Source organism: Cornus florida, unplaced genomic scaffold (genome assembly GCF_030987335.1).
Source record: "Cornus florida cultivar Cherokee Brave unplaced genomic scaffold, ASM3098733v1 CherokeeBrave_3.0.0_Hap2_Chr02, whole genome shotgun sequence".
Lineage (NCBI taxonomy): Eukaryota > Viridiplantae > Streptophyta > Magnoliopsida > Cornales > Cornaceae > Cornus > Cornus florida.
In genome coordinates this window covers 94,509,645-94,520,709 of record NW_026775572.1, presented here as the reverse complement: position 1 = coordinate 94,520,709, position 11,065 = coordinate 94,509,645, and the positions used below count along the sequence as shown (strand labels likewise).

The following is an 11,065-nucleotide window of genomic DNA, read 5'->3' as shown; positions in this document are numbered from 1 at the left end:
TGGGAATACATTTTGTTCCCCTCATCTTCCTCTTCATAACCCTAGAAGGGTTTGCCATTTGGTGTTGATTTTGTCTTGGATTCTAGAGAGATACTTCTCTAGTGAGGTAGGGAATGTTATAGGGTTATATGTTTGTTGTCTTGCATGTTTTTGATGCTTATACAACTTGTATGCATGTAGTGTATTAATTTGAGAAATTATGATTAATGGTAGTTTGCTTATAACTCATTTTAGACTTGGTAAATGGCATGGTCATGAGTTCATCTTTGATATATATTAATTTGGGTTGATTTAGATGAGTTTTCAAATCTAGAGATTAAATGGATTTAATTTGGTTTAAATTCTAGTAAATTGTGTTTGCTTGTAATCCATCTTAGACTTGATATATGGTATGACCATGACTTAGTGCTTGATATAAATTAATTTGAGATCATTTGGACAACTTTTGAAATCTAGAGATTTAATTGATTTAAATTAATTAAATTCTATTTGATGATATCTTGCTTATCTTGCACTTTTGATTTGATATATGTAAAGACCATGATATGTTGCTTAACATATATTAATTTGAGGTTATTTGAAATCTAGAGAATTTAATCACCTTGTTTAATTAAATTCTATCTAATGGCTCCATGGATCTATTGGTATTTTAGAGGTTGTTTCTATATTTAAATCATGGACTTGAACTTGTTATGTATTCACTTGGTTGTGTTTTGAGCATTGGACAACTTTGTTGTTATATTTATATGTGTAGTGAATTGCACACTTTGTAATTGACATTATGTATGTCATTTTAGAATTGAAACTCTAAGGCATGGATTGTGTGGTTTCAACCTACTTGTGCATGGAAGGTGTTTTCATGCATTATATAAGTTATGTATAAGTTGTGAACTTATTTGGTTTAATTTTGGAATCTTGGAACATTGTTGAGTTGAGATGGCTAGGGTTTGGCTCTAGTACGGGGACGTGAGTCCTCTAAGTCATTGAGATAGTGCGCACTTAGGGTGGTCTTCCCTGTGAGTTAGTGCCCGGAATAACCATTGAGGTCTCGGCAGAATTCCGAGCTTAGATGTCCAAGTCTTCCATTATTTGTTTTCGCATTCAATTCCAAGTTAACAATCATGTTTATATTATAACTTGTGGTTTTAGTTATTGGCAATTTTGATGTTGTTAAGTACATCCATACTAAATTGATATATTTAGTTGATTTCACACTTTTAGATTTCTAGTTGATAACCTAGAGAACCTATGTCTTGATGTGTGGTATTAGATATTCTAATTATGCTAAATTGTTATATTTAGTTGATGTTGCATTTTAGACTTCAAGTTGATTACCTTGAAAATCTATATGTTGTTGCTTTGTATAACCATGCTCCTATGTTGTTGCTTTGTGTAAGCATGACCCTATATTGCTAAAATTGCATGAATGAGGTGATCGATGCTAGAAATGATCCTAAGTAGCTAGGATGCTCCTTGAGTCTCACCTTTGACATAGACATTAGGTGGAATGAACCACAATAATTAAATCATGCAAACTTGTAAAACGTAGGTCGATGCATGCTCATTTCCTACGAGTAGCTTTATGTTACTCACCCCTACGATACTGGGGCATATTTCAGGTACAAGAATCAAGGTTGCGATTCTCGTCATGCTTGGATGATTGGTGGACTTGAAGATTTCCATTTCTTGTAAAAGTTGGCTTGAAAATCCATTTGTAGCCTTATATATCAAAATATGTATATTTGATTCCATAAAAGTAGTGTGTACATGAGTGCACTCCTTACAATGTATTTGACATGTATGAGATGAGGTCGGAAGCCAATGACATGTATTTGTATCCTATGTAGTTTTGACTTCATGATATATTATGAAAATATTAAAAAATGTTAAGTTATTGTCTCACTATGTTTGCATCGGGTGTGGGAATTCCGTTTTGATTCTTCCGTAGGATCTCATTAATCATGCATGAAGTGTGGCCAAGGGCCAAACGGTAATTTCCAATCAGTTGTTAATTTTGGTCTTCAAAATTTCCATTTCAAGTTCATTTTCGCCTTTTTGGCCGTTAGGGGGGTCGGATTTTGACTCAACCATTTCTGGGAGCGGCGGACCATTCCCGCGCGCTCAAAATCACTTGTTACATTTGCGTGCATATTCTTTTCAGCCTAGAAGTGTATTTGGGGTCAAAAGTATGTTTGGTGCAAACTTACATTTTTTGCCGTTTTGAGCCTAAACTGAGCATAAGGGCATTTTGGGGTTTTCACTTGAGAAATAAAGTTTTATTTTGGTATGGTTGGCTAGAAAACATGATTTTGAGGGTAGTTTCTTCTTTGTGTTTTTCTCAAAAAGGCCTAAAAAGTCTCCAAAATTGCATTTCAAGTCAGCATTTCAAGAGCAGCCTACAGGAGTTCGAGCGCTCTAAATGGGGAGTTCGAGCGCTCGAACTTTGGGCAGATTTCTTAGGGAAATTTTTGAGGCACGAAGTCCTTGTTCGAGCGCTCTAAGTACTGTTCACAGTGTGTGTGTCTTGGTTCAGCACTGCACCTCCGACTTCAAATCATCATAACTTCTTCGTTTTAACTCCGAATTGGTCCGTTCTTGAGTCTAAATTGATCGTGTCAAAATAAGCTTTCCAATGGTACTAATTAGAGCTTTAGATTCTTCTTGTGGCTTAAGTTATTCAAGTTTTAGTAAGGTAGTGTCTGTTTTTGGTTCGAACCGGGATAGGGTTTCCCTTCCTTCGACTTCAGAACTTGATATCTTTGTCGTCCGGACTCCGAATCAAGTGATTCTTGAGTCTATCCTTATTAATTTTTCATTGTATTTCCAATGGTGTACACGGTGACACCCATTTTAGTGTGGAATGACCATTTTGCCCTTAGGTTTATTCTTATCCGTTTTTAAAATGTTGCTTCCGTAATTTCTTCCTTTGGGTTTCGTGACCTCGTTGAGGGTCACATTGGTGTCTTAGAGGAGTGTTGTATCTCTAGAGACCATTGTTCTATCTTTTGCTTCTGCATTTTGGATCCGTTTTGGGTCATCACAGGACACACTGGGTTGAAAAATCCAGGGTCATCACAAAGATGACGACAGTGGTGGCGGTGGTGGTAGTGGAAGGCAGTAGAGGTATAGGTGGAAGGTGACGGTAGTAAATGTGATGGTGGTGATAGCGGCGGTAGTGGTGGCGGTAATGTTGATGGTGGTGGTGGTGGCAATGACGATGGTGGAAGGCAATGGAGGTGACGATGGTCAATGGTAATGGTGGAAGACAGTGGAAGCGGCGGCAGTGTGGTGGTTGAAGGTGGCAACTATGGTGGCAATGGCAGTGGCGATGGTGAAAGGCAATAGAGGTGGCGATGGTGGAAGGCAGTGGAATGGTGGTGGTGATAGAAGGTTGTGGAGGTGGCAATGGTGGTGGCAGTGGAGGTGGCCGTGGTAGAAGACGGTGGTAGAGATTAGTGGTGGCGGGGGTGGCGGTAATGGTGGAAGTGGCAGCGGTGGAAGGTAGTGGAGGCGGCGATGATGTGGTGGTGGTGGAAAGCGACAACGGTGATGGCGGTGGCAGTGGTGGAAAGTAGTAGTGGTGTAGGTGGAAGGTAGCGGTGGTAGAATATGAGGTGGTGACAGCAGCGGTAGTGGTGGCAGTAATGGTGACGGTGGTGGTGGCGGTAATGATGACGATGGTAGTGGCAATGATAATGGTGGAAGGCAATGGAGGTGGCGGTGGTCAGTGGCAGTGGTGGAAGGTAGTGGAAGTGATGACAGTGTGGTGGTTGAAGGCGGCAACAACGGTAGCAATGGTAGTGGCAGTGGTGGAAGGCAATGGTAGTGGCGGTGGTGAAAGGCGGTGGTGGAAGGTCGTGTAAAGCAATAGTGGCAGTGGCGGTGGTGGAAGGTCGTGTAAAGTAGCAGCGACAATGGTGGCGGCGGCGGCGGCGGCGGCGATGGTGGGTGGTTTTTGGACTTAGAATATGAGGGTTTTTTTGGAACTTGATTTTTTTAAAAAATATTACTTAGGAATGGAATGGTCATTGCATATGTTTAATTATGGAATGGATTTTCATTCTTAGAAATGGATTTTTATTCAATAGAATGTTCATTCTCACTTTAAATTGCATACCAAACAAATGAATGATTAGAATGGGCATTGCTTTCATTTCTGCACACCAAACACAACATAAGCGACTAGAAAATGCCCACTATTAAAAATACAAAATAGTTAAAGCAATTTGTAAAAAAATATCATGTGTAGTAAAAATGGGTGTGTGAGTGGTATTTGAGTTTCTTGCCAATGACCAAAAAAAATCTTTTTTTATGCATCACGACTCCTAAGCTTTTATTGTGTCACCAGAAGCCGATTAAACACAAATTTCTAACAAGGCTACATTATAAAATTCTCATTCATTTACCTTACAAATCAATTCTAGAGGCAAATTAAAAAGAAAGAAAAATAAAAGGGAGAAGAAAGGCAAACAGCATGCACAAACTGGTCCAATATACACAAGTAGGATAGTTTTAACCTTTCAGACAATTTTTATTATTATTTTTTTAAAAGTTATGGTAGGGAGTCCCAAAGTCATTAAAAAATAACATCTCAAAGTCATATATGTTGTACTTATACTTATCATTTTCCTTTTTGAAGATAACAGTTGTGAATCAATCTTTGACCAAACAATATTTTTTACTACGTAATGTATTAGTGAACAATAAATTGTCTTTGTGTTTGTCCAAGATGCATTCTGCTAAAAATCAGTCACGCAACATGACATTAGACTTGCCAGTTGATTCATAACCTTGAACGCATAGCCAAACATTTCTTATCTCCCGCAAGTAAAGAAATTTTAATTAAATCAGTTTTGAGTGCTTTGCCCACATATATTATGTCATGCTTTAAGCTGCCCCGTAACCTTTGTAATTCCATTCTGAAGTATGTTCGTAATTGTTGGTTGGGTAAAGAGGGTGCCTCTGCTTCTATCAATTGGGTTAAATGGGAGCTTTTGTGTACTGCTAAAGAGGAAGGGGGGTTAAGGTTTCAAAATTTTGAGGCCTATAATGATGCTTTGTTAGCTAAGCAAGGTTGGAATTTTTTGGTCCACCAAAATGGGATGGCTTTTAAGATCTTTAAAGCCAAATATTTTCACAATTGCTCCTTTTTAGAAGTGCAATTGGGATCAAATCCTTCTTGGGTTTGGCGCAGTATTTGGTCTGCGCAATCTCTCATTGCTGCTAGATTTAAATGGATTGTGGGAAATGGTCTCTCTATTAATATTTGGAATAATAGATGGGTACCTGGTTTAACTGGCAGGCTGATACGACCTCCTCAGTTGGTGCTTCCTAAATTCGTGGGGGATTTATTTGATTCTAAGCGGACTGGTTGGAATGTCAATTTGATTCAATCTTTATTTCCGCCCCTTATTGTTCAAGCTATTCTTAGTTGCCCTTTCAGTTTCTTTTCTAGAGAAGATAGGTTGGGGTGGGATGGCGAGCCTAATGGTAAGTTTTTAGTAAAGTCCACTTACTTTTTGGCTTTTAGATTGGGGCGCCAAGGGGAAGCTAGATTCCAGGCTGCTGATACTCTTACTTCTCGACCACACTTGTTGTGGCGTAGCATATGGAAATGCAAACTACCACCAAAGATACAGCATTTTTTATGGAAATGTTGTCATCTTGCTCTATCGGTTCGCCACCTTCTACGATTACATGGAATGTTTGTCGATGTCGTGTGCCCCAGGTGTGGTGATGAGGAGGAATCCTCGGAACACATGTTTTTCCTTTGTCCTCATTCTATCCAGATCTGGAAATTATTGCCTTTAAGTTTTGATTTTTCGGTGGACCAACCTATATCGTTTGTGGCTTGGTGGATGACATTAGTAGAGAGGTCGGGATCGAAGAATGAGGTTCAGGATGTTTTAGGTTTGGTGGCTTTTTGCTGTTGAGGTATCTGGAAGGCTTGGAATAATTTTGTTTTTGATGGCTGGCTTCTTGATCCGCTAAGGGTGGTTTCGTTAGCTTGTTCCTCCTTCTGGGAGTTTAAGGAGGTTGTCAGTTCTACAGATGTTGATTTGACTTTTTATCCGGTTGGTAGATCGATTTTATGTCCCCATCCTCCCCTTCTCATTGGTTGCCTCCGCTAGAGGGTATTATTAAATGTAATGTGGATGTTTCCTTTTCTTCAGTTTCTCATATTGGGGGTGGTGGTGCTATTTTCAGGAATTCTAGGGGACATATTTTACATGCGGTGGTTTTTTCTCCTTTTCCGGCTTCAAATGCTACTATGGCTGAAGCTATGTGTTTGCGTAAAGCGGTTCTCTGGGCCTCAACTTTGTCTTCTGATAAGTTCTAGTTCGAGTGCGATTCTTTGTTAGTGGGTCAGGCAGTTTATAGCGATAATTGTGGTCCGGTTGAGATTCAGTCAGTGTCGTTTGTTATTCGAGTGGCACTTCGGCGATTATCTTATTCTCGACTTAGCCATGTTCTTAGGCATGGTAATGAGGTCGCTCATGCTCTTGCCAAGCTTTCCCGCCAGCACATTATCGAGGATACTGTTTTAATTTTTATTCCTGCTGATATTCTTGCTATTGCAGCCAAAGATTGTGTCTTTGATGAGGCTGCTGTTGTTTCTTTGCCAGGGTGAAAAAAAAAAAAAAAAAAGAAGACACTTCAGGGCTGTCTCACAGAACATATGAACTCTGTAGCTTAAACTAGCAGAAATTTGAGCACCCAAATTGAGGGTCACACAGAGGAGGAGGAGAGAGTTCAGAAGAGAATGAAAAACAGAACTCATCAAAATAGTTGTTGAAGAGCATTATCAGTCTCTCTCTTCCTTCTTCCGCCAAATTGGTCCCACCTTCGCTCAAACCCACAAAATTTTCACATCCACAGGTACCACCTGAACCCAAACTGTCCTCTAAATTAGCTTAGCAAAACGTACTCACTGCTAATCCTGATCTTCAATTGTTCAGATGACTGTAGACACTTTGGTAACACTTCGATGTATGCTACATGTTTGATGAAATGTCTAAAACAAGTTTACCCAATTGAATTTACATGTGAATTGTGATCTTTGAATGTTCCTCAGAGCCGTGCTTTACACCATAAATTGTTATGGTATGATCATTTTTGAGTCATTAATTTGTCTCATTCAGTTTTTAGATGATAGTCAAATCAAAACAAGATGAAGAGGTTTAAAGTAAATACAAGGAAACCTTAACTGCTTAACTAAGAACCAAACTTACAAACATTATCTTCTTACACTATCACGATCAATCAATAAATAACCTGGTTCAAGCACTTCCACTGCTACCTGCTGCCACAAGCTCCCTCAACATGGCCACTACCTGCAACATATTAGGCCTCTTTGATGGGAAGTCTTCAACGCATTGCAGTGTGATCTCTAGATATCTCACCATCTCTTTGACTTCTTCGGCTTCCGCCTCATCGGTCACCTTAGTAGCTGAAATCAACTCTGGGTCTATTACTTCCATCCCTTTTCCTTCTCTCACTTTCATTTTCACCCACCCCACCAAGTTGGTGTCCCCGAAATCCTCCTTATCAGTTGGCCGTTTCCCCGTCAAGAGTTCTAAGAGGACCACTCCGAAAGAATAAACATCTCCCTTTGCGGTGCATCGAAAGCTTTGGTAGTACTCGGGTGGGACGTATCCTGGTGTGCCTGCAAGTGTGCTTACACTTAGATGTGTGTCGAGTGCACTTATGAGCCTTGCCATTCCGAAGTCAGAGACCCTTGCTTCCATATCTTGGTCTAGTAATACATTGCTTGACTTCATGTCGCGGTGGATGATGTGTGGGATGCAATTGTGGTGTAGGAAACAGAGGCCTTTGGCTGCACCTCTCGCAATTTTCTTCCTTTCCTCCCATGTCAGAATTCGTCTATCTTGTGTCCTTGTTCTCCCATGAAGCATTTCGTCAAGGCTTCCAAACTCCATGAATTCGTACACGAGAAGCCTCTCCTCGCCAATCTTGCAATAACCCAGTAGAGGCACAAGATTCTTATGCTTAATCTTTCCTAGAGTTTCCATTTCGGCCATGAACTCTCGGTCACCTTGACAGCTCAGTCGTATCAGCTTCTTGATTGCTACACTTGACCCATCTTTCAATGTTGCCTTGAACACTTCTCCAAAACCACCACTCCCAATCAGGCTTGCTGCTGCAAACCCATTGGTAGCCTCAATTAGTTGTGAGAACTTGAGCTTCTTCAGGTGCCTTTGAAAAGTCGCCACATTAATGCTCAACGGCTCTTTCTCCTTATCAATCTTCCATGTTGTGGCGGCATGGGATGCTTGCAATCTATGTAGCATCTTGACTTTCTCTGCCTCCTTCCGTCTTGTACGCATCGCGATTGCCCACACAATCAAAATGCATACCGAAGCAACGGAAATGAGAACCCCCATGACAATGCTGTTAGCCCAGGATGCAGCTGTTGTCCTGTGGCTTCCTTTTCTTTCATCCCCGCTTGGATTTGTTTCTGGTCGGTTATAGTTATTTTGGCATTCAGACAATGGAACCCCACAGAGTCCTGGATTGTTTGCGTACTGACTTGCAGGAAGTGTACTAAGTTGCCCCCTTGCTGGAATTTCACCGGTTAATTCATTATTGGAGAGATCGATTTGTACCAAGAATGATAGGTTGGAGAATGAATCTGGAATGTGTCCCTGCAATCTGTTGTGTGATGCGTCAAATACGCCTAAATTCTTGAGCTGGCCAAGTGACGAGGGAATCTCTCCAGATAGATGATTATGGGCTATTACTAGAACTTGTAAAGCCATCATTTCCCCAAATTCATCTGGGATTCTCCCACGAAACTCATTGTAAGAAAGATCAAGATACTCCAGAGTCTGGTATTGTGTGAACAGAATTAGAACTGCACCAGAATACATTCTTGTGAAATCGCAACTTCTTAGTGATGGGATGTGTGACAGCCTTTCAGATCTTATTCCAGCAAATTCTAGCAAGCCTCCGACTCCTTTACATGAATTTCCCACATTCCGCACAAACACCAAAGTGTTGCCTGAAAGAATTCCACTCAAGGCTTTTGCTCCAAGCTGCCTGCCGAGTCGAGATGGGATCTCCCCAGTAAGCCGATTGCTATTCAAGTCTAGCCAAACCAAGCTGCTGCAATTTGCTAGCTCTCTTGGCAACTCACCACTCAAACTATTATTTGCTAGTTGCAGGACTGCTAGCCTTGTCAAAAGACCAATTTCCCGTGGGATTTTGCCAGTGAGTCCATTGCTTGTCAGTGATATCCATTCAAGATTACTGCAGTTGAGTAATTCGATTGGGATTTCACCGGTTAAGTGGTTATTGTTGAGAATGAGATCCTTCAGATTCCCGCATTTCCCCAACTCTGCTGGTATTTCCCCTTCCAAGCCATTGTACCAGGCCATTAGCCTTTCCAGTTTCTCAAGCTTCCCAATTTCAGCTGGAATTGTGCCATTGAGGTAGTTTATGCTAAAATCAATCGTCTTGAGCTGTGAACATAGGGATAATTCAGCTGGGATTTGTCCGACAACAGAATTGTCGGGGACTCTTAGCTCTTCAAGTGAAGCGGCTCCTGGACATATATCTGGTGGGATGGTCCCCGAAAGCTGATTGGAGCTGAAATCCACTATCCGCAATTTCTTGCAAGATGAAATAGAAGCAGGAAATGTTCCAGAGATCTTGTTATTGTTCAATAGCAAGCTCTCTAACAATCCTAGGTTCTGAAGGATAGATTCAGGAAAGGGACCAGTCATATTGTTATTGGCCAAATCGAGAACTTGTAGCCAAGAACATGATGAAAAAGAGGTGGGAATTGAACCTGTAAAGTTGTTATTAGACAGCTTGAGTTCTAAAAGCGAATCACACGCAGAACCCAACTCTGAGGGAATCCAACCAGTGAGATAATTGTGACTGAGATCTAATCTTTGTATACTGTTGAGTTCGCCAAAAGATTTTGGGATGTCCCTCGTGAGTAAATTGTATGACAAATTCAAAGCTTTCATATTCGTGCAGTTGGAAAGGGAGACGGGAATGGAATCGATTATATGGTTTTCGGACAGGTCAAGGTGCGACAAGGAATTGCAGCTCTCAATCTTCATATTCGAAATCGATCCAGTAATATTATTAGAAGAGAGGTCAAGAACCTGCAGTTTGTCAGAACTCAACAAAAGATTATCAGGGAGGAAACTGGTTAGATTGTTATGCGAAAGATTCACATAAACAAGATTGGGACACTTTGTGAAGAAATTCTCCGGAACCAGACCTGCAAGTCCAGTGGATGATAGCTCAAGTTGCTTCAATCCATATGGGAGTTGCAGCAAGGATGTCGAATTTACAGTAAACAAATTAGCAGACAGATTCAGGACAGTTAACATATCTAGAGAAGCAAAAGGAGAGAGAGAGATGTTGCCAACGAGATTACACTGGCTAAGATCGAGTTGAGTCACTCGTCCAAGAGTGCATGTAATTCCATGCCAAGTGCATGGATTCGTATTGAGCTGCCACCCTGATAGGACTCCATTCGGGTCCTCCTCTATTGTATTCTTGAACATAAAAAGAGCCTCGGCATCAGTTTTGATTGACGAAAACTCCCCCTGATCGGCTGCCAAAACCGAAATAGACGCCAGAAAGATTAGTGTGAGAGGGAGATGAAGGAAAAGCTGTAGTGGGTTGCTCTCCATTGGAGAAAACTAGTTGCAGGAACACAGATTAGAGAGAGTTGTGTGTATGGTAGTATAGAGCGATGGAGAGAGAAACAGTGTGTGAATTGTGACTAGTATGATGAGAATTTCTTTGGTGCAAACCACGACAGTGGTGAACTTTTGAAAAAGATGTTCCTTTGGTGTTTTATATATTAAAAAAAAAAAAAAAAAAATGAGGGAACGTGGGAAGGAATAAGAAAAGTAGTGAATTGGATTAAAATTGGTGGGTCTGTTTATATACTTAACTACAAAAATACGGTTTACATTTGTGTGGCTGGAGTGAGTACTATGAAACTGTAGAGGGGGAGAGAGGAACAAATTGAGAGGAAGATTTGACTTTTGGTCAAAAGGAATAGGACCCACAGACAAGG

The 11,065-nt window shown here is 40.8% G+C and overlaps 1 protein-coding gene across 1 annotated transcript; it reads right to left on the bottom strand.

The window, feature by feature from the left end:
- Positions 1 to 7,191: 7,191 nt before the first annotated feature.
- On the bottom strand, positions 7,192 to 10,825 carry LOC132295482 (serine/threonine-protein kinase BRI1-like 2). The gene has a single exon (XM_059793770.1). It carries the CDS (start codon positions 10,671 to 10,673, stop codon positions 7,281 to 7,283), a length of 3,393 nt encoding a protein of 1,130 aa, XP_059649753.1. The 5' UTR covers positions 10,674 to 10,825; the 3' UTR covers positions 7,192 to 7,280.
- Positions 10,826 to 11,065: the final 240 nt, after the last annotated feature.